The sequence below is a fragment of the Python bivittatus genome, unplaced genomic scaffold (assembly GCF_059951505.1).
Source record: "Python bivittatus isolate LINGU-HERP-01145 unplaced genomic scaffold, Pbiv_v1 ctg000070_np1212, whole genome shotgun sequence".
NCBI lineage: Eukaryota > Metazoa > Chordata > Lepidosauria > Squamata > Pythonidae > Python > Python bivittatus.
In genome coordinates, this window is record NW_028277034.1 from 46,092,784 (window position 1) to 46,116,285 (window position 23,502).

General features: G+C 41.9%; 2 protein-coding genes across 3 annotated transcripts in view; both read right to left on the reverse strand.

The window, feature by feature from the left end:
- The window catches only part of LOC103050589 (E3 ISG15--protein ligase HERC5-like), a 42,880-nt gene extending 33,165 nt beyond the window's left edge, over window positions 1-9,715 (reverse strand). The window contains exons 1-5 of the mRNA XM_088133063.1: window positions 9,249-9,715; window positions 7,270-7,396; window positions 3,534-3,610; window positions 1,806-2,027; window positions 256-347 (exon numbers count right to left, since the gene is read on the reverse strand). Of these exons, the coding sequence (XP_087989189.1) occupies window positions 256-347; window positions 1,806-2,027; window positions 3,534-3,610; window positions 7,270-7,396; window positions 9,249-9,615 (885 nt within the window). The 5' untranslated portion in view covers window positions 9,616-9,715. The remainder of the gene's footprint in view (window positions 1-255; window positions 348-1,805; window positions 2,028-3,533; window positions 3,611-7,269; window positions 7,397-9,248) is intronic.
- A 5,650-nt stretch (window positions 9,716-15,365) lies between these two features.
- Window positions 15,366-23,502, reverse strand: part of LOC103050825 (putative E3 ubiquitin-protein ligase HERC6) — a 31,196-nt gene continuing 23,059 nt past the window's right edge. The window contains exons 16-23 of one of the 2 annotated variants that reach the window (XM_015890060.3): window positions 22,024-22,194; window positions 20,813-20,959; window positions 19,962-20,128; window positions 18,796-18,862; window positions 17,981-18,051; window positions 16,515-16,698; window positions 16,079-16,181; window positions 15,366-15,728 (exon numbers count right to left, since the gene is read on the reverse strand). In XM_015890060.3, coding sequence (XP_015745546.2) covers window positions 15,505-15,728; window positions 16,079-16,181; window positions 16,515-16,698; window positions 17,981-18,051; window positions 18,796-18,862; window positions 19,962-20,128; window positions 20,813-20,959; window positions 22,024-22,194 — 1,134 coding nt within the window. In that variant the 3' untranslated portion in view covers window positions 15,366-15,504. Of the gene's footprint in view, window positions 15,729-16,078; window positions 16,182-16,514; window positions 16,699-17,752; window positions 18,052-18,795; window positions 18,863-19,961; window positions 20,129-20,812; window positions 20,960-22,023; window positions 22,195-23,502 lie in introns of those variants that run through there. The other variant, XR_015794622.1, reaches the window with a different exon arrangement.

The window sequence follows — 23,502 nt, forward strand, 5'->3', positions numbered from 1 at the left end:
ATAACCAGAGATGGGCTGTGAAAATGGACAACACAAGGGCAGCACCTCATGCATTTGAGCTTCCAGACAGTTGCTGGATATGAAGGAACATGTGAAAAGGCACCCTGAGGGAAATGGCTATACCCAACATAATCAACTTATGGAATTCATTGCTGAGAGTAATGAGACAAACTCCTCGAGGTGAATCTGAGAGAAAGGTGGTATCTAAAATATCATACAAATCAGATGAAAAGTTTTAAAAAGAAGTAAATAAACCTTTGAGAGAACTGCAGTGTGCTCGCCACCACATGAAATGAAGACTGTCTTCTTATGCTCTAATGCCTTCACATTTGCAGGAATGTATCTGTCTGAAAGGTAAAAGAAAGGTTAAACATGACCACTTCCAGACAGTGACAATAGATACTTTAAAAAAATGGGCAAAACCATTCATTTGGCAGAACTGGAAATTGTTTGTGTATAAAATGGGATTCTTTGTGAAGTACTGTGCTTCCTTTCTATATTTAGGAACATAAGCTACCTGTATATCTGAAAACTGAATCAGAACTTTCCAGATGTGTTGATCCTTTGGGACCATCTTCTCCTAGAAGAATCTGCCCGTCCCGTGTGACCATCCCAGGAAGGGATATAGTACTTTAGGTATTTCCTCCTGGAGGGGCAGGAACCGAGAATCAGGCCTTCTCAGTGGCTGTCCCAGCTCTATGGAATACTTTGGCCCCCAAGGCTCAGATGACTCCCTCATTCTTAGCTTTTGGGAAAGTAGCTGGGCCTTTCAGACTTCAGGGTTCCATTGACTGTTTTTAGTTTATGTTTAAGTAATTTCATTGTCAGTAGTTTTTAATTCTTTTAATCTCTGCTTCTTATCTCTTGTTGCTTTTGGGATTTTTAATGTACTGTAAGCCCTCTCAAGGTGATTGAATTAAGTGGAGATACAGCTGATGTAATAATTCATTAAATAAATTCCCATAATACCCAGCCAGTATGGCCTGGAGAGCAGCAAGTTAGGGAAGGCTGAAGTAACAGAACAGAAGGAAGTTGAAGTTCAACATGCCTTGAGGAGAGCAGGTTAAGAAAGTTACTGGAAAATAATGCTACCTAGTGTGGCAAGAGAACTCCACTGAAATCCACAATCATCACACTTTCAAGGTCTATATGAATGACTAGAATAATTACAAGGCTTAAAATCTGTGTTGTATCTCTTTTTCTTCAGATATGGACTGATGGAGAATACCGTAATACAAACTAGCAATCTTTGTGCAGTTGGGGACATTGCTGGCCATGTAACTAAAGTAAATCAGCAGAAATGACCCTTGGTAAGCAATGAGTGGCTATTCCACAATATATATAATTGAAACTAAACAGAAAGAAGAATCTCTTCCCAGCTGCTTATCATTCTAGATATTGCTACTAGTAACTAAGTAAGGAGCAAGTTCTCTTTGGTCTAGCAGTGGCTTAGATGATATGTAATTGTGGAGAACTTCCCCATCCTCCTTACTCTGTCTTCCTTCTTATCATCCTGGGTTAATGGCAAAGCCATCTCCTTTCCATGCAGAAGATTCCAAGGGATCAGCCTAGAAAAACTGGCCCTGCTTGACATCTTGTAGAGCTGCTGCAGGTCCCAGTATTGAGCTAGACCCATCTTCATCCTGTTATCTTCTAAATCTATTGAACAACATGACTACAAAGTCATAGCCCAAGAGCTCAAGAGAGAAGCTAGAGACAATGAGTCATGGTGTCCCATTTAATGTGATTATGAATTGGTGTATTTCAGATGCCCCCTCCACCACATTTACAGAATTTCTCCTCACCTTTTGTGTCTCCAAGGCCCAGTTGTCCAAACGTATTCTTTCCCCAAGAGTAGACAGTACCAAACACAGAGATGGCCATGCTGTGAGCAGATCCAGCTGCAATCGTAACCAAAGGAATGCCTTCCAGTGCTCGTACCAGCTGTGGTTCTTCAGTGAGATCCATCTCCCTTCCCACTCCAAGCTGACCATGTTCATTCTGACCCCAGACAAAGAGTTCTCCTCCTTAGCACAATACACAAAAGGAAGCTGTTGATACAGAGTTATCTGTATTTATCCATACATTTCTATCCCATTTTGCCTTAAGAGTTCAAAATGATGCACATGAAGCTCTTCCTTGATTTTATCCCCACAATAATAACTTGTGAGATGGTTTGGGCCAAGAGAAATGACTGACCCCAAATCAAGAATTCCATAGACAAGTGAGGCCTTTAACATGAGTTTCCATGTCCCAACTCAACATTTTAACCATTATACTATACACTTTCCAGAAAAATTTAAATGTACTGGACTCAGTATGGAGCAGGCATCTATGGAGAAGCATGAGTGGTGCAATGTTCCCTCCTTTCCCCATTATATTTGATTTTGTTTTTACAAAATGCTTGTAAGATAGGTGTCAAAAGACAGTTATGGCTGTAAGTTAAAACACTTCTACATGGCGCTATTTCCACTACTAGATTCCTTCAAAGCATTTGTATTCACTTTTGCCAAGTTCAGAAAGTTAAGGACAGGCAGAGAACAGCATGATCCAGTCAGTGTGCTGACCAATAGGAGAGTGCCCAAACCCTTCATTCAATCAATGCCCTGTCCTAAGTTATGGCCTAACCAAAGTCACCCTTGTCCTGCTGCACACAGAAAGGGGAAAACATCAATGGCTATTCCCCTCCATGTTGTCCCAAAATGCTGGGGGCATTTGTCCATTTTCCCCAAAATTTGAGCTGTTGGGATGAGGGGAAAGCAGATTTTTACTGGTAAAAATTTCCATTTCAGAATGCCACTCATAGGACATTGCTTGAATGCATGCTTTTTCCTGTCTAAATCTCTCAGGACTCTTTTATCAGCTGTCCTTGCTTGAATTTGGCAAAAGCTACCCAGACACTTTGCCATCTAGCTTGGCATGGCTAGATAGGAATATTTATTGTATATTAGAATGAATCCACTTTCAGCAGTTGATTGCCCTCCATCAACATAAGGGTGTAGTCCCTTTTTATACCCATTTTCATTTCAATCCAACATTTTCCCCCATCTTTCCCATGATTTTAGGGATATCTAGCTTAGCATTTTTCAGGCTTCATGGTAGATAGCAGTCAGCTGTTGATAGAATCAGCATTCCTGCCTTAAGAAACTCTAGTTCCCAACACATTTCTCATATTTTTGATCCAACCACCAACCCAGGCACAGATTGGTTAATTCTTTGTTTCTCTCTCTCTCCCTCCCTCCCCCCCCCCCCCATGTGAGCCTGGGACTGGAAATGATTTTATTTTCATTACGTACATTCCTTCTAGGTTTTAGGGTTTCATTTTGAAATATTAATTAATTAATTTATTTATTTGTTGGATTTCTCCCCCACCCATCTCCCCCACAATACGGGACTCTGGGCGACTTACAAAAAACATTAAAACTATAAATATATCTATAATAATATAATTTATGCAAATTAGCTGGGGCATTCCAACTGAAACAAAAGGAAAGTAAGATAGCTATTAAAAGAAACACACAAACAGCCAATACCTTTTGAAAGAGCCATGGAATGATGATCACCACATGCAATCTGAACAATTTGTTTGTTTCGTAATTCTTTCAGTAGTCTGCAAAAAAAAAAAAGGAGGAATGCTTACTAATAATGTTGCTTAGGCATCGATATCTCTTATATATGGACTGGACAAGACAGTCAAAGGTAAAAACACCTGTCACTGAAAAATTCACTTCCCAAAATAGTTCCATGTTTTCATATTACTACCAATAGTTCTCACTCAAGGCACAACTGACCAGGCTCCAATTATCCTAGTTCAAACACATTATGCAAAGATCCAGCTCTCTGGAGAAGGTTTAATGCTGGGAAAGGTGGAAGAAAAGAGGATGACCAGCAGCAAGGTGGATGGACTCAGTTACAGTAGTGATGAGTGCACCATTGGGAGATTTGAAAGAACAGGCAGGGATAGATCATCATGGAGGAAATCTATCTATGTGGTTGCTAGGAGTCAAAAACAACTTGATAGCACATAATCAATCAATCAAATATTAGGATCAACCCGGGGTAGTGAATTTAGCTCCCATTTTCAATTCAATCACATTAAGATCTGTTTACAGAATTTGAAGAAAATTTTTGAATTACAACATTCACTGACAGCTAGATCACCTCCCATTCCTTGCACTAGAACAGTGTTGTCCAAACTTGGCCACTTTAAGATGAGTGGACTTCAACTCCCAGAATTCCCTAGCCAGCCATGTTGGCTGGGGAATTCTGGGAGTTGAAGTCCACTCAAAGTGGCCAAGTTTGGACAACACTGCACTAGAAGGTAGACTTTGTAATTTTCCTTTGTTGACATGGTCTGTGCTAGCCTCAATTTTTTTCAGCAGCCCCTAATGTCTGAAAGCAGGGGATGGGGAGAGATGGAATGGGATGAGATGAGATGAGACAGGGCTTATTTAAGGAAAGAAATCAGAATATCAGCTTCTCAGTGAAGAGATTGTTCTGCAAGTAACTTGAAAAGGGTTACCAGAAGTGAACATGGATTCGTCAAAAAGAAGGAAACTATCTTAGCAAATTGTAGGGATGCTGCAGATTAATATATCTTGATTTCAGCAAAGCGTTTGACAAAGTACTATAGCATTCTGATTAGCAATTTAGTTGAATGAGGGCTGGATGGCAAGACAATTGTCATCCAGCTAAGTAGATACGTAGCTGGCTTGAAAATTGTACTCAAAGACTGTGCATCAACAGTTCCTCAACAATTGGAAAGAGGTATCTAGTGTTCAGTCTGAAAGAAAGAGGTATCTAGTGTTCTGTAGAGGTATCTACAATGTTCAGTCCTGGGCCAAATGCTCTTGAACATTTATATTCATAACTTGGATGAGGAAGTGGAGGGAATACATGTCCATTTGAAGACCCAGAAAATTGGGTGCAACAGCTAATATCCTAGAAACTAGAAATATGATTCAAAACAATTTTAGTGGGTTAAAAAAGAGCTGAAAGTGTAAAAGAGACAACATTATTTATTTTATGTATCAGATTTGTAGGTCACCCAATTCCCAATGACTCTGGGCAGCTCACAACAATGCCTTCAGGTAGAAAACAAACACTGCATGCAGAATTATAGGATAAGAGATACAGTATCTGGCTTGGTAAGGGCATCTGTGAAAAAGATCTGGGAACAGAATTTGGATTAGAAACTGGATATCAGTTCAGTTATGATATGGTTGTAAAAAAAGGCAAATGCCGTTTAGGCTGCATAATTTCCAAATTATGGGAAATAATCATTCCATCATTTTTTCCCTTTGGTCAAATCCCCTCACATCATGTATCATGTCAAGATCTAAGTACCACACTTCAAGAAGGATTCAGAGAAATTGAAACTGGTTCAGGAAAAGGTCACACAATTGATAGGAGACTAGGAATTAAGATGTATAAAAAAAGATTGAGGGGGCTGGATATGTTTAGCCTCAAGAAAATACAGCTGAGAGGGGATATGATAGCACTCTTCAAATACCTGAAAGGAAGGAAGGATAGAAGAAGGTTAAGTCCTGTTCTCTGTTATAGTAGAATGGAAAAGATGGAATCATAAATTTAAGTTACAGGCAGACAAATACCAACTGAATGAAAGAAAAACTACCTAACAGTAAGAGCCGTTCAACAGTGAAACTAGTTCTCAGAGTAGTGGTCAACTCCAGTTCATAGAATTTGTTCACGTGAAAGCTAGACAGCCACCTATCAGGAGTGCTTCAATTTGGATTTCTGCACTGAGTGGCAGTTGAGCTTGATGGGCTAAATGGCCATTGTCAGCTCTGATTCTGAAAGCTTGGAAATTAGGAAAAAATCTCCATGTACCTCTGTGACGGAGATTCCGGATTGTGAGAAATAACCTGTCTTTTGTATATTCCCTTGTTCTACTTAGTAGATGACAAAGCTTCCTGACTCTCACTTTGAAGCGATGTGGATAAGGCATTTATCACTGGTTAGAAAAATAGGCTTTAGGTGTTAGAGAGTTATAAACCTACTTTTGTAACTAGATAAGATCATGGGAAGGAGCCCTAGTTTGTATCTCTGATTGTAACCTTTACAAACTTTGTTAATTAAATCAAAGCAGGGCTCTGAAGTGTTATCACCTGTGAAGAGGGGTGGAGGCCAGCTGGGGAAGGTATTTAAGATAAGCCCTGGAGCAATGAAAGGGGAGATGGGGGGGGGGCATTGGAGAAGAGAGTGCCTGCCTTGAATCCTTGCTGGTCTGCCAGAACCAGGTCTCCTGTGGAAGCTGTGGATCTCAAGCCTTTATCTCAGCTGTGTGGGGGAGAGTCTGCTCATCTGCGCTACTCACCATGAGGCTTGTTCACGTGAGGCTACTTAGGTGAAAAGGGATTATTTTCCTGCTTTTTACTTCTATGTGACTGTTGCCTCTCATGGAGTGGATTTTAACTGCAGCTTAATTTGTAAACAACCCTTTTGAGCAATAAGTAATGCTTTGGTTGAAAAGTTATTATTCGCTTCTTGAGTCGCTTTGCCATTTGTAATTGCACACAACCAGAGAGAGAACCCAGAGAGAGAAAGGATATTTCACCCCGTGGGTATCCCTCACAACCTCTAATATTCAGATTTCTTCTGTCTTTCTCTTTACTTTCTGTTTTCCATGTTCAGGCAATAAAGTAGTCTGGTACCAGACAGCTCTGGCCAGAGAGCCCTTAATTCTTATAACACTAATACAGATCCTGTTGTTAACTTGATCAAACCTGGTGCTCTCCAGGTGGGTTGGATTATAATTCCCATAATGCTGGGAATTCTATATTGTCCCCAGGACTTTCCAGTTTTATAAAGCAGAAAAAGTGCCATGCATGTTAAAGCTGAGACATTCTGCTATGGTCATCCTGAAGACAGTAGTTGATTCAGAAGACCATCTGGGCATCTGATTATCTTTTTCTTTTCTTTTTTTTTAACGTGCACTGAAATTGTGACAACTTTGTTTCTTTTAGAACAAAACTTTCAGGTGAATAATTGCATTAAGTTTATTTTCATTATAACAAAGGGATCAAAAGCACAGCAAAAAGGAAAGCAGAAACTTGCGGGAAAAATTACCCCTATTGTTTCAATGTTGTATTCTTCTATGAAGTGTATTTATTAAAGTATCTGTTTCTTTATATACAATTCATGGAATCAATAAATTGATTGGCAGTTGTTCTCCCACCCATGAGCCTTGTCCACTCAGGTTTGAGAAACAACTGCCTTGCCATTGACATGTAATAGGAGGTCTCCTACCTTGGTTTTGTTCCTTTGGCTGCAGTATTGTGCTCTGAAAGTTTTCCATTTGTTGAGAGAATGAGCAGATGAGATGCTTCACAATCCAGTGAATGTATCTTGATTTTCTCTTTTAAGTAGATGCAGCCTGCAGGACACAGCAAGAGAAAGTCCACCATGATTTTCACCAATTATTATCTTAATTGGTACTGAATTTATACATGTTGCAAGCCACACTAGGAATTCTGCTGGACTGAAGGGTTGGAGTCACTCTGAAGTGGGAAAGTGTTAAATAGGAGCAGAGGATATCGCCTTTTAGTCTTTATTCAGTTATGGAGCTCATTAGATTATTTTGGGGCAATTCCTATGTCCCAGCTCAATCTACCTTATGTGGATGTTAACAAGATTAAATGAGGAGAGACATACAACTGCACTGCCTTGAGCTCCATGAGTAATAATTAAAAAATACTGAATCACAAAATAGGTATGATTTTTATGCATGCACCTGCTAAAGCATTAGTGTATGGATTGATCAATGCCCTAAGAAAAAGCAGAATTTGATATAATATGTGCTCAAATGGCTCCTTGAGGGAAGTGTCCACAAGCTTGGTGGAAGAATTAAAATATCTGGGAAGCTCTGAGATGTGCAAAAAGCATTTTTAAAACCTGAGATGGGAAAACACCAGGGTAGCTGAATGGGGAACTGACCATATTTATTGGCTGCAGAACAGATGACTTGAAGCTGCCTAAATGTGACTTGAGGTGAGAGAAGATGACATCATGAGGACACCACACATACACACACAGTTACAGGGACACATGCATGCCATGGTTAGGGGGACATGAGGGAAAGCCCTGTTAGGATATTCTCATGGGAAAAAGAACAAATTGCTTATCTTCAAACACATTGTTTTGACTACAGCAGCCACACCACCTGCATTGGCCTTTTAGTACTGCTATTTACTGCCACCTATTGGTGTCTTCATGCTAGTTACCTAAGGGGAGGTGCATAGTTCCAATAAATTGTGGGTGATTGTATGCCTCACTGCCAGTGGGTTTTAGTCATCATGTAATCAGTGTTTGGCTAGAGACTTTGTTGAACTTGTGTATTGGATAAGTCTTGGATGCCACATAAATGAGAAGTGATTTTTATATGTTTTGCATGAAACTTGTATTTTATGTAGTTTTATTTTTCTCAATAAACAACCAGATATGTTTTATAACTTCTGGCTGGATTTCTTTGGAGAACAAGATAAGGACATTGCATTCTTTAAATCTCTCTAATGCTGGTGTGTATTTTTGGCATGGAATGCAATCACACCTCCGCTGTACCTAACAAGCCCTATCTCTCAGCTATTACAGGTTAAAACTTCCAATAGAAGAGAATACTGTAGCTCAGGGTTGAACTGTGGAGTCCTTGGTGCTCTCTGAGCTTGGTTGTTTGCTTGGAGACATTTCATTACCTGACTAGGTAACATCATCAGTGCTAGTGAGTGTGGAGTTTACTCCCTGTTTATATGCAGTAGCTTGCCCTGCCAGTGTGGGTGGAGTTCTGTTATTTGCCTACACACCATTCAAAAGAGACAATAAGAAAGCTGAGAGGGGAAAAAAAGACCAGAAGACATCCCCTCCAGCAGCCAACACCCAGATAAGCAGGGATTAACACCAGACAAACAATCAAGCAGAAAACAATACCCTAATGGAGGAACTACCAAGGAATAAACCACACCCCCACCAACCCTGGGGATGTCAGCTGGGGAATTCTGGGAGCCGAAGTCCACACATCTTCAAGTTCCCGGTGTCATCCACACAGCTGGCTGGGTTACTCTGAGCACCTCTCAACCCAACCCACCTGACGACTACTCTGAGCACCTCTCACCACACCTCAACCCAACCCACCTGACGACTACCAGAGGGCACCAAAGAGATACATAAACTTTTTTTTTTGCTGCCACTTGACAGTGGTCCGAATTTCGAGGCTTTAGACGTGGGCTACTCACTGCGACTGCCCGCGAGGTGCTGATGCTGCTCATCTTTTGCCTGGCCCAAAAGGAGCACGGTTTTAGGTGTCTTTGCCACGGCGAGGTAACCTTGCTGACAGCTGATCTGGCAAAGAGCTTCAGGATCCTCTTCGAAGATGCTGGGGTGGTACCCCGCCTTTGGGAACAAGAGCAACGGGGGTCTGCGTGGCGGGGAGGAAACAGCCGGCGAATCCGACAGGCCGCTCTCTCTGGCTCCGGATCGCTGCTCGCGCATCTTTTCGGCAACTTTCTTCCCAGACCTCCGGGACCGGCGCGCAGGTGCGGAGCGCGCGGCTGCGGCGGAGGTAGTGCCTCCGCCGAGGCGTCTCTCCCTTGCGCCCCGCATGAGTGAAGGGTGCTCGCCTCTGAGCGCCCAAGAAAGGACGGGCAAGGTGTCCAAAACGATGCGCGTCTTTTCTCTTCTGTGGGCTGTTTTAGGATGGCTGGACATTCCAAACGTAAGAGAAGGCGTGTCTTGCATGGAAATCGAAACTGAGGCACTTGCCGCAGTCCGTAGCACAGATTCGTTTTCGGTTTAAGGAAGGAGAGAGCGGCTGGGAGGCTCTCCGAAGCCCTGGGTTTATCGTGAAGACGTTGCCGCTTTGCACGGAGAACAGCCGCCGGCTCCTGGAGCTTTCGGCCGGCCCCAGGGTTTCGTTTTATTTCGGGTTTGCAAGCATATTCTCGGAAGCTCAGGGACGTCTGCCCTAAGTTTATCCCCACAACAATCCGTGAAGTAGGTTGGATGGGGAGGAACTGGTCCCAAGCCATCAAGGAGGTCTCGGGGGGGGTCAAAAAAGTCAAGATGGTGGCCAAACCATGCGATCAAAGCCCCGCCCCTTTTTTACATGCACGTAAAGTAGGACAGAACGTGGGTCGTGATTATGGCCACACCTCGACTTCTTTTGACCTCCCCGTGGACAACAGGGTTTCATCATTTAAGAGCATTTGACAGGTTTTGCAAATGGGAAGAAAATGCATTTTATTCTCCCAACAATCCTGTGGGTTAAGTCTGGCTGAGGCAGGTGAATTCATAAAATGTTAAGCCAGAACTCATGGTGGACAAATTACAGTGCTGGGTTCCCACAACACTTAAAGTTAGAACTGAACAAACCTAGTGCCCCGTAGGAACCAGATCACTCTCCCAGAGATCAAAGAAACATGCTGCAGGAGAAGGACAGGAGGAAGAATACACACTTGTCTACTTGGGGTTCCCTCCATAGGTATCTGGCCAGCTATTGGAGGAACAGAATGCTAGATTATCACTGTAGAACAGTGTTTCTCAACCTTGGCAATTTTTAAGATGTGTGGACTTCAACTCCCAGAATTCCCCAGCTAGCATGCTCTGCCACAGCAGAGCATGCTGGCTGTGGCATCCACCTGTGTCACAACATGATGGCTGGGAAATTCTGGGAGTTGAAGCCCATACATCTTAAAGTTGCAAAGACTGAGAAACACTGAAACATTTTTTAAGTCCATAACATTCGGAAGAGATTCAGACACCTCTCTAATTCATTGAAGGAGGAGGAGGAAAGACACAGACTTGGAAGATTCTTTTAGTATAGCCAATCTCAAAAATAGTTTCAGTCTTCTTATGGAGTTGATTTCCTTGTTTGGTCTACATAGTGGGGCTGACAATCACTTTCTTTGGGTGATTCACTGCAAGACTGGTGAACAGAAGGAGCCTTGGTTTAGCAGTTTAGTGCCTAGTCATTTGACAAGCTGTGTGGATATGCCAGTTTATATATACCCCAGTTTAATGAAAGCCATGTTTAAATTAGCCCCATGATACTAAGATGTCAGTACTTAAAAAGGCCTAGGGACTGCCTGTCTTCTGCATTCTGACAGAGTCAACTTTCCTCAGATCTTGCCAGTTAAGCAGTGTCATCCAGTGGGATCCAGGAGATGAGTCACCTGTCCCAGCACCTGTCTTCTGGACCAGCATTCCCATCCCCCACCCCTCAGAGATTCGTACAGCCTGCCCCTTGCCTACCCTCATGCCATCCTTCAAGCCTTTTTTCCCCAGGAGTTGGGTTAGAGCATTTGGACAGGCCCCTTTAAGTTGAGAGTGATGTGAAAGGATGCTATCTTGTTCCTTTGGACAGCTGTTCTTTTTGCATAATACAATTCGACTTAAGTTTATGAAGCCATTCAGAGTTGTTCTGGAGTTGGGCAGCCTAAAAATTGGATAAATAGTAAGAGAACATGGGAAGGGATCCATGTGTACAAAAATGTGAGAGGGCAAAAGAAAAGGATGGGGACTAGTGAGGTGGGGAAAATCCCCAAATGGCATTAGTAGACCCACTCACACAGGGGCCAGGCATCAAAGCTTGCCTTCCCTCCACAAATGGGTGGGGCAAAAAAACAATCAAGACCTGTGGTGACCATGGTCCAGACTGAGCACTGGAATTTAGACTGGAATTTATTAAGCTTTAGGATTAACTAGGCACAACATGGGAGGACAACAACTTAAGGCTGCTCTGTGGAATTGCTCTTGCCTCGAATCAAGCAATAAAGAGGCTTCCTTGTTTGTTTGTGAGATTGTTACAGAGCATAAAGAATCAAGCAAAGTCTTGTTTCATAGGTTCTTACTTCATAGTAGCAGCTTAATTGTTAACACTTTCTTCCCAGACTTACATTTCTAAAGGCCATGTTTTCTAGTTTCTTGTACATCAAGTGTTTTTCAAACTTGGTAACTTTAAGTTGTGTGGAATTCTGAGAGTTGAAGTCCACACATCTTAAAGTTGCCAAGTTTGAAAAACACTGTTATACTTCTTTCTTTGTTATTGATAATTATGCTTTTCAGGCACCACTAAGTACAGTACAATGGAACAGTTTGGCTGACTCTAATTAGGAATTACTGTCCAAAGCGTAATCCATGTGCATAAATGTACGAAAACACTGTTATAAGATCCAATACTTTAAAACATATTGCTTGTCTTACCTAAACCTGGTTGGGCCCAAGGTGTGTGTGTATTCCCCTCTCAGAAATGTACCCACCCAGGTTTCGGGTTCTGCAGCCAAGAGCCCAGGGAGGAGAGGAGGGGAGGCTATGGTCATCCATGGGTGGTTACAGGCTTTCAGGGGCTCTGCTCCATAGATAACCAGGTGTGAGGCTCTCTGGTTGAAGGTGGGCTTAAGGGAACAGTTGGGATTGCTGCTGGTGTACCACCCTCCTTGCTGCCCAGTGGCATCCCTGCCTGAGCTGCTGGATTCCATCGCTGGGTTGGCAAGAGTCCCCAAGTCTGCTGGCACTTGGGATTTCAATTTGCCACCCAGCAATGTTGAGTTTGCGGCCTCCATGGCAACCATGAACCTGTCCCAAGTCATTGATCGCACCATGCATACCAATGGCCGCGTGTTGGATCTGGTTTTGTCTCAGGATGCTTGAGGTATATTCTGGCAATGGAGGTGTAACGATCTGCCACTTCCAACTCCCAATGCCAGTAACTCTCTTGCAACCAATAAAGGTTCAAAGGAAAGTTCATTTATTGATAAAAAGTGTACAGGTCCAATCACCTGGGGTGGGCTATCAAATGGACCCCGTCTCCCAGTGGCAACCAGAGAGTGATCTTTCCATGGCAACGAGCTGATGTGAATCTCCTCCTGTCAGAATCCTTGCAATCAGTTAACTAGTCTGAGGTGCTCTGGGAGATGTATCAGCTCAGCCACCTGTTGACTGGATCCAGGCCTCTCCTGGATTGCAAGAGTGGCTAGGGAGATGATCCATGGTTGAGTCCATGCTGTCATCCTCTTTGATGGAGGTGGTTGTGCACCCCCTCTTCAAGAGGCTGTCCTTTGAGCTAACAGTTTTCAATAACTATTGGCCAGTTTCCAACCCCCTCTTTTTGGGGAAGGTTGTTGAGAAGGTGGGTGGTCTGCAGCTGATGAGACCCCTAGAGGAAACAGATTATCTAGACTTGTTTCAGGCTGGGATTTAGTGCTGAGACAGCTTTGCTTGCACTTGTGGATGACCTGTGGCAGAGCTGGGATGGAGGTGGTGTATCCATTCTTGCATCTCTTGGTGGCTTTTGATGCTGTTGACCATGGTAACCTTCTGAGCTGACTTCATGGCTTGGGGATTGGGACACCATTTTATGGCGTTTCTCTTACTTTCTCCAGGGCTGGTTTGTTGATGTTGGTTGGGGGGAAACATCACTCCCTAGGCCCCTTCTTTGTGGGGTTCTGCAGGGTTCTGTTCTCTCTCTCCTTCTTTTCAACATCTATATGAAATCCTGGGTTAGGTCATCTGCCGGTTTGGGGTTCAGTATCATCAGTACAGGTATTCCTCACTTTACAACCATTTGTTCAGTGAATAAAGTTACAATGGTGCTGAAGGAATGGCAGTTACAACCAATCCTTGAAGTTATGGCCATTGTAGCACCCCTGCAGCCATGTGATCAAAATTTGGGCATTTGGCAGCCTACCCACATTTACAACCGCAGTGTGCATTTCAACTCCTCCCTCCCATCTATCTCTCCCCCCCCCCCCATCTCTGCTCTTTTGGCCGCCCTACACTCCACTACTGAGCTGACCTTCACCATCGTCTTCCTTCCACTGCAGAAAAGGCACACCTGGCCAAGGCAGCTGCTGGTCCTTTGCAAGGCTGCTGGAACACCTGAAACTCAGACTGGCAGATTTCTAAAAAGGACTATCCCTATCTTTGCCACTCAGTAATATATGTATCTCTGTGTGCTCTTTCATTACTAAATCATTGAGTTTACTAAATCATTACTTACATTTGAGTAAGGTGACCCACACAGACTTGGCATTTGGCAACAGCAACCAGACCCCACTGGAATCAGAAGCCCCAGCTCACTACAGATGAGAGGTGGGCTTCTGTATCCTCTCCCCAGCATTTCAAGGGCTTTTACTCCAAAGAGGGGATCTTTCTGCTTACTTATCAATGTCATCCATGGAGTAAACCTGTCTGTAGTTCAAAATCTAAGTTTGGAAGACAAGTCTCTGCAGTGACAGCTTCTTGGGCATCAGCAGTTGAAGCCAGGCAGTGAAGGGGCTGCAGTTCCTCTTTCCAATCTTCCTGCATGTACTAGCCTCCAGCTGCAAGGGGTAACCTCTGTCTCTGTCTATCTCTCCAGTGCCCCCCAGAAAAGCATCACGTCTACAAAAGCAATGACTTCTGCCTAGGAAAAATATCAGCAGTCCAGCATCAGGAATGCCCACATCTTCAGAGACTCCATTGCCTCCATTAGCACCAAACACTGCAGCGTAAAGGCTCCAGTTACCTCTTGTACCAGAGTCTATCTTCTCCCTTCCATCCTTTCACAACTTACTTCCTCGTCCCTACACTCTTCTTCCACGTCTGTGACTAAATCAGATACCATTTCCTTTCCCTTCCTTTTCCACACCATTCTCATCATATCTTCTCAAACATTTCAGCCATCAATCAGCTGTAACTTTTTCATACTTTTCTGTGCTCCTTTGTAGTCAAATTGCTGGATGGTGTGGAATTGTAGAGAGAAGAGGGAGCGGCCTTGAGGAAGGAAGAGCCACTACCAAGACTGTAGTCAGATAAAAGAGGTTCGAGTCAGGCAGGAATGTAATGTGAGTAAACATCTCAGACAAGGCTAGTTCTCATGAAGATAAAGGGAGGAAGGGGGAAGCGCATTTAGACTTGCAATATTCTGTTACACTAGCTTTATATAAAAATAGTACTGACCTATATGACATTAGATTCTTAGTCCGATCTACCTTGAAGGGCTGACAGGAATATAGAAATTCAGCAACAACTCCTCCAATTTCTTACCACAATCCTAATTGCAAGGTAGTAACTGGGCACTTTCAGTAAGATGCTAACTTTCCACCTCAAAATGCACCAGTACCCAAGATGTCAGAGGATAATTACCTTGTATCAGGTTTGAATCAATCCCTGGCCACCATGACAGTTAAAAAAATAATAAAATAAAATCCAGTAAATTATTAGGAATAAGATCATCTAGGAGGATTTTCAGAAATAACCAGATTAATAAGCACATATATTTAAAAGGAACATATTAACTCAATCTAATTACATATTAGTCAAAACAGTGTATTTTCAAAGTACTATATATTTGATTTTATATTGTACATGACCACTTTATTTCTAAATATTACATCTTTAATGCAGGAAAATCACTGAACAATCATCTGACCAAATTCCTTGGAACAATCTGTCCTCACATCTGAGGCCAAAAGAAGGATAGAGCTACAAAGGTGACATCTCCAAGTTCCTGTTTTAGACTATTCTCCAACATTTGCCAAAGCCCCGATTGTTCTTGATAGCCAACAGAAGCTTCTCTTTCAGTTTTTGTTTTGTTGAATAAGTTGGCAGCTGCAAAAGATGAAAACAGGTCTGGGCCTCGGGGATAAGATCATCTGAAGGTAAGTCATGTGGGTGAATTGTTATCTTCCAGGATTTCATTCCTGTCACAGAGATCCGGTCACCTCCTACAACAAACGCTAGAAATATGAGAAATAATCAGTTGAATACAGAACATGAGGTAGAACATAGACAGTTCTAAGAATATGGGATTCTTCAGCTCAGGATAATACTGCCTCTAAAAAGACAGAATAAAACATCTGTTATCCTGCTGGGACCACCACCTGTGGTGGTGATTCCCAATCCAGCCCTACATTATAGAGTTGCTTCTCAACTATCTTTTCAATTCCTTGTCTATCCATATTAGGGGAAGCTTTTGGAGGATTATGAATGTCTTCTGCTGAGATTCATAACAGCTCACAACACAGACAAGAGGTTCACCTTCAAGATCTTTTGAAGAGTGATGAAGTAGTTGCATATAGATACTTACACAGAAAACCTTTTTTATCCTCCAAAGTCAGCTCATGAAAAACCTCCCAGAACATCTTTATGGTTGGGTGCGTTGGGCTGTATATGCCACCGTACACAGCATTCTTCAATGCAAGAGGCAGGCAATGGCAAAAGATCAACAAGAGAAGTGGTAAGAATAAAAAAACTGGATTACCCACAGACCATATATAGCTTTTAGAAACTTTGCAGCCATGTCCAAACTCTTATATTCCATCCATGCAATTCTATGGCTCACCTATTTGATAAGCTAGGAGAATTGAGTAGAGCTGTGATGGAGAAAAATTAATTCCATTTACCAGACCCCACCCATGCCAATGTAACATTGTGCTGTGGCCAGCTGCAGCAGTCCCATTCCTCTGATCATGATCCCGCTCATGCAGGTCTTTACCATAATATACATCTCTCCATTCACTTACCTCTTCATACAAATGCCAATCATAACTGGCATTTCCAATTGCCACTTCCCTCAGTTGTTCAGGCTCAAAGATGTCAACTAGTTGTTCATCAAGGACTTTGTAAAATCCTCTCTTGAACTCTCTGAAAACATCTTCCACTGATTTGTTGAATATGTAATCCACATATTTGTCGACAAAGTCTTTCCTTTAAAAAGTAGAAATAGGTAATTTGCTCCCAAGGCAAAAACAAACAGCATAAGTCTGTTTTTTTTTCTTCAAGAAATCAAGTTTCTTCTTAAATAGAAGTTGGCATTTTAATAAATTTATCAGGATTCAAAATCAGGTCTCTTTTGGCCAAATTCTGTTAACACTGCACATAAATCTAAAATTATCTGCCCAGATCTATTTGTTAATGTAACCAATGTTCACTAGCTCCTTTACTAGATGTTTACAAGGATTAGTTGGGACTAAAGATTAGTCTTTTTAATTCTTCAGTTTGTACTACAATTCAAAATGTATCTACTACTCCACATTTAGGCCTTCGAAAGAGAACAGGATTGAAATTCTATAAGGATAAAACAATTAGGAGTTGGACTTGTTGCATTTTAGTTAGGTATGTTTTTCTCTTTTCTCCCCATTTCCCTCCTTTTTTCCTAAACTCTCACTGTACAGGCAGTCCTTGGGTTACAATGGCAATTGGGACTGGGATAACTGTTGCTAAGTGACGCAGTTGTAAAGCGTGATGTCACATGACTGCATTGCTTAGCAACGGCAATCCTGGCAGTCCCAGTTGCTGTCACAACCCCAGCATCTCGCAGGTCATTAAGTGGGAAGAGTGCCAGATAGGGAGTGTGGGGGTCGGGTGCTGCAGGCAGGCAGGGGGATGTTGTGAACAGTTGGGCAAGGGGGATGGGTGGGTGCTGGGGAGCACAAGTAAGCTGGTGAGAGCCTCGAGTGGATGCTGGGGAGCAAGGGATGTGGGCAGGCGCTGTGGAGCAAAGGTGGCAGAGGTGACTTACAGGAGCAACTTGCAACCTTCCCTGCTGGCTTCCCATTGACTTTGCTTGGGAAGGTTGCAAATGGTGATCATGTGACTGAGGCTCACTGTGATGTCATAATCGCAAGCCAGGCACCTGGATTGCAGTCACGTGATCACGGGGACACTGCAACAGCACAACTTTGCATCGTAAGTCCCTTTCATTCAGCGCTGTCGTAATTTTGAACAGTTGCTGAATGAGTGGTCGTAACTCAAGGATTACCTGTAGTTTAGATCTGAAGAAAAAAAAATCCCACAGAAATTCAAGAAGTTTGTGGATATCAGTAGCTGAAAGTTTAAGAACTTATTTGACTTCTATATAGTACTTTAGTGATGTGTTGAACTATGATTCCCCATCACTTCTAACATCGCTGGCCATGGTGGCTGGGGATAATCTGAGCTGTAACACAGCACATTTGGAGCGATCATTTTAGGAGACATTGATACATACTTATTGGCATTGTTTACAGCTGTCAAAATGCCATTTGAAATTAAGTCTACATCCATTTTGTCCCAGGAAATCTGCAAAATAAAGTTGCTGCATTTTAGGGAAAACCGAAATTTGAAACTGAAATTAATTTATTTGTGCTGTCTTAGTACTGAACAGTGTCAAGACTTTCTATTTACAGGCTAGTTGGCATCAACAGTTTCAGCTAATGAAACAGCTCTGAATAATCCTTTGGTTAGTTCACATATGGTCTCAAGCCATGGTCTGTTTAACTGTAGTTTACTGAATAACTGGGAAGGCTCATCCAACAAACTTTAAGCCATGGTTTGTGAACCATAATAGCTGGATTCACACAGCATACCAACCATTAAACAAATCACCTTATCACTTAGTGTATTGTGTGAATCGGGTTTCAGCCTTTAGTGGTTCCTCTCCGGAGGACCCAGGGGTGTCCGTAGGATGTAGTCAAAAAAGTGCAATGCACATAAAGAACAGGCTGAGCTTTGATTGCACCATCATGGATGCCATCTTGATATTTTTGATCACATCCCTGGAGGACCCCCTTCTTCTCAAGACAAGGTAATTAACATCAGATATTTTTTCCTTAATATTGGCAATAAGTCTTCAGAATGATCTCTCTAGCGTCATTCACCTATTTATTCCAACTTATTTGTTCGCTCACAGCAAGAAAAAGTTTTTTTCCACCTTTTAAGTGATTTTACTGCCTCTAGGTTTCTTCCATTTTTAGCCTCTATTCCGGCTTATTAAGCATCTGAAGAGGCATCATAAAGGACGGCAGGGACCTGGCAGATACTCACAGAGTAACACAGCTGAAAAACGTCTTCAAGATTTTCATGTTCATAATCAAGAACTGCCTGCAAACATCTTGTTAACAAAAGGAAGTAGAAAATGAAGTATTACATAAAGTTCTTTCAGCATATATTAAAACATTGCCAATCAAATAAAAATCATACACATTGAAATGATTTCACATTTTTATAAACCTAAAAATGTGAACAAGATCTCTGGACCAGTCCAGGCAACCATGAGTAGACTCAAACTTGTCCTTTTTGAATCATATCTAGTGCTGGAGCTGGAATGAAGATGGATAGCTTGATCCAGATGGTCAATTACTTGGTGAGAAGATGCAGAGAAGATATTTGTATGACTGCTCCAGAAAGACCTCCTTTGGATCCAGATAATTTTAAAAAGTAAGCTGTGGGTAATATCCTCTTTCCAGACCAAGCGGTGTAGCCAATTTTAGGAGGCACATGTATCTACTGTGATTTGGGTCATCTTTACCAATCTAGGCTGGGACACCAGTTACAATAATGGACAAAAGAGAACATTTCTTCTCTTAGAGAGTTCAGAAGAAGTGTCTGATGTCTAATGTATTTGTAGACATATTTTGGAATAAATGTATTTTTATCACAGATCTATGGGTTATCTCCAAAATATCCTTGCTTCTGCTGAAAAATTGAAATATCTGTGCTTACAAAGAGCAAGTGCACTGCTGGTTATTTTAAAGGACATTTAATGAATTATTTCCACACTAATACAGAAATGGGAACCTAAGGAGATCCCATGAAGAAAAAAAAGTAGATAGACTTCATCTTTTCCTTCCCCTAGAAGATGGACTTCTTGCCTTTGGTTATGCATAGAGAGCACCTTCTCTGTCAGCTCTTACAGCTATGTAACTGGGAAGAGTAGAATCTTCTATGTTAGTACATTATGAAGAGTCAAGTCAAGAGACACCTCCTACTGGAGAAGGGATGAGCTCTTAGAAATGTCAAAAGATTTGTTGATCTCCACACCTTTGGGTAGGTCATTCAAATGTTGGATTCCATTACTTTTGGCAGGCTATCAACACATTCTTTGAAACAGAAACATGGCTTTGTAAGTTGTAGGGTGAATGCAACAACTGGACAAAATCAGTTAAGAGATTCATTTACCCTAGTAAATTGATAGAACTGAATTCACTTACTTTCCTAGGACAGGGCTTAGTTCTTTCACATCACTGAGAGTTGGTCTCTTGCTAAGCAGCTTTTTAAAGAGAGCAAGTGGGAATGGTATGTAGGACGTGACTCCGTTGGCTATGGAGAGTCCACAGAGAATACCAAAAAGGTAATATTTTTTCTTCTCCACAGAAGGCTGCAAGAAGACAAGATTACAACAACAGAACATCACTACAACTCCCAACAAGCATGGTCAATGGGAAGGAATACAGATAAAGTACTTCTGCAATATTTAAAGGGACGCAAGTTTCTACAATGGGACAAATATCCTGGTAAAATGAGGAGTAGTATTAGATCACATACAGTATGAATCACCAGCTTCTTCAGCTGCACTATCATACGCTACTAGAGCCCGCTTACTTTTCCCTGCACCTAGGAATGAATATGTATTTTCCTGCAGCTAACAGCAATGGAGAAATAGTGAGCTTATTTGAAAGGTCTTATCTCTTCCTGCCAGACATCAGGAGAAAACTTTCAAATTAGTGTTCTTTATCAAAGTGCATACTGCTGAATGGTTAAATGCTACCATTCATTCAACTCAATTTCTTTAATGCCTTAAGGCAACTTTCCCACACTCTGGGGCCTCAAGAGGTGTTGGGACAACAAATCCTCAAATTCCCCCAGTTAGCATGTTTTGAAGTTTCTCAAACTGTTTTTTTTTTTGGTGTGTGTGCACAAAAGACCACGCAATTCATACCTGCATATAGTTTTCCTCATTAAGATCCAGGATCCCCAAAATTGGGTCAATAGGGGGACAGGTAGGTATCACCTTGATGAATTATAAGTCCATTTGTACTGGAATCAGGTCTGACAAGCTTACCTTGGGAGGGAACCACATTGGGGAATTGTGTTCACAATACATAAACATCCCATAGTCTGGCCGCACCACCTCCTTAAACACCAGTGAAAAGAATTCCACCAGGATACTCATACCTCCATAACCAGACATTTCATTTTCAAACTGAATCTGCCAAAACAAAGAAGGAAAGAAAAAAGAAAAAGTAGTTCAAGGCATCTGTATTGACCTCACAGAGGGAAAACAACTGAGGGATCAGTCTCCATAAGCCCTCAAGCAGAGGTTAGCTACTGTGCTAGCTTTCATCCTGCGATCTCACTTGTGTACCAATACAGAAATGATTGAAAGCAGATCTCAAATTCTTGCACGAAGCTGCCTCCAGTAGTCCCCTACCACAATCCCCCACTACCTTGCTTCAAAATCATCTTTGCAAGGTTCCCCAAGGTTTCTGAACAGACCTGGAGAATGCAAAGGCAACTCAGGCTTCTGCAAAGTTTGGAAAAAAAAAAGTTGTGGCAGTTTTAAAGATTACATCAATGAATTGACAGCTTAAAACACCAGCATCCTTTTTCAGGTGGGCACAGAAAGCTGAAAAATGTTGGGGTCCTTTAGTGAATAGCAGAGAAGTTCTGAATCTGCAGAAGGTCCAAAGCATTTTTTCCACATTGTTTTTGAAGTTTACACAGCCCTCGTGTAACCACATTTTAATCTAAGTGAAATAATGAATCACATTCAATTTGTGCTAGTCCTACTCTTCTGAGATGCTACCTAAGGATTTGTGAACTCTCAGTCTAAAGATTTTCAAATCCTGCTAAATAGATCAGTTCAGAAGTAAGCCCCACAGAGTTCAGAAGCAAATGCCCCTTGCGTATAAGCAAAATAAGGTGTTGTAGTAATTAAATGTGTTGAACTGGCAACCAAAAACTCAGGTTCCATGCTCCCATTCAACTATGGAACTCGCTGGGTGTTTCTGGACCAGGCACAATCACTCAGCCAAGCTATTCCACAGGACTGCTGTTAGGTACAGAAAAATTAGGGGTGACCTTCACCCTGTACATTGCCATTAGCTTCTTAGAATAAAGGAAAAATATAATTGTTAGAGAAATAAATAAAAAGTAAGCAAACAAATAAGGATAGATTTTTAAAAATGCAGTCCCAATTTTTAAGGCTATGCCAATTCATTCTAAAATTCAAAGCTCAGTTAACCCTGTATCAGCAGACCACAGATATCTCACCAGCAGTTGCTTTTTCAGGCAAATGTCCTCTACTATATTCAGTTTGCGCCACGTGTCTTCAATGAGATTGTGGCGTCGCACTTTCAGTTGAAAGGTAGGTATTTCTGGAAGTTCACTGGTTTGCAGCGTTAGGTTGCGGATCAAATCATTGTGAGTGTTTCTTTTGAAGTTCTGGAGAAGCCCAAGAAAAAAGAGAGAAAAACCAATATGCTTTTTTTCCCACTATGTATCGTGGAAGAAATGTAAGGAAATCAAAGGAAAACTTCTTTTAAGGCAAGTTTGATGATGGTGTTTACATTTAAGTATAATTTTCCCCCAAAGTAACATAGCAGCATTCAACCATTTCCTTAGATCCCCATTCCCAAAGTCCTAGCAGAGGAAGATGGGAGGGAATGAACTAAAATAAATGGGCTTGGAGTTTCCTTAAATGGTAACCAAATTGGGCCCTTTAGGAATCTGACTTATTTTATTCAATTCATTTCTATATTGCTTCCATGTCCAAGATATTTTGTACCATGTCAACCTCTACTGAGACAAAAGTAGAAGAGAGAGGCTGCAGGAAAAAGGATTGAATGGAAGGGTCCTGCTTTATTCTCCTTCCTTCCTTCCTTCCTTCCTTCCTTCCTTCCTTCCTTCCTTCCTTCCTTCCTTCCTTCCTTCCTTCCTTTTCTCTTTCTCTTTCTCTTTCTCTTTCTCTTTCTCTTTCACTCTTTCTCTTGTCTTTTTAGAAAATCAGAGATCACATCTGTATTCTTTCCTTTGAGAAACAAGATGGATAGTTCAGGATTCCCAACATGGCACTGAAAGGCACCAATATGCCCACTTTTCTGGGACTGGCAGACCCCTCCCTTTCCCCATTTCTAACTTTTAGAATATTATTTTCACATTTAACAATTTGGCACACTGCAAACCCTGGAAGACAGAAGGAAGAGCCGCAGTCTAGATGACAGTCTGATAAAATTAGAGTCTGAAGGAGGAGGGGTGGCAAAAGCATCTCAGAAGGGACCCTCCCTAGCTTTCAGGAGACTAGAAGTGAAGGAAAGGAGGAGTACTTTCAGACTTGCAAGATTCTGTTAATGTAACCTTACAATAAAGATAGATGCTTCTGAGACACTTTTGCAACCCCTCCTCCTTCGGACTCTAATTTCATTTATCAGACCATTGTCTAGGCTGTGGCTCTTCCTTCTGTCTCCCAAGGTCATTCCCACATACCATTTCAGTAACTGGGTAAAAGGGATCCAAAGAGAATGATGTATATGTGTGGCTGACAGAACATAACATTAAATTGAGAGTAAGGAAAAAAATGACAAGTGACTGCCTTAATAAAAACTGACTCTGCCCATCCATCGAGAGCAGTCCCAACCCCCTATGAAATAGCAATGGTGAGGACCAGAAGTTAGGCTTTATCTGTAACAGTCCCTGCACTGTCTCTGGAGGTACACACAGATTCTACCTTCTGTCATTTTGGAAAGTGTCAGA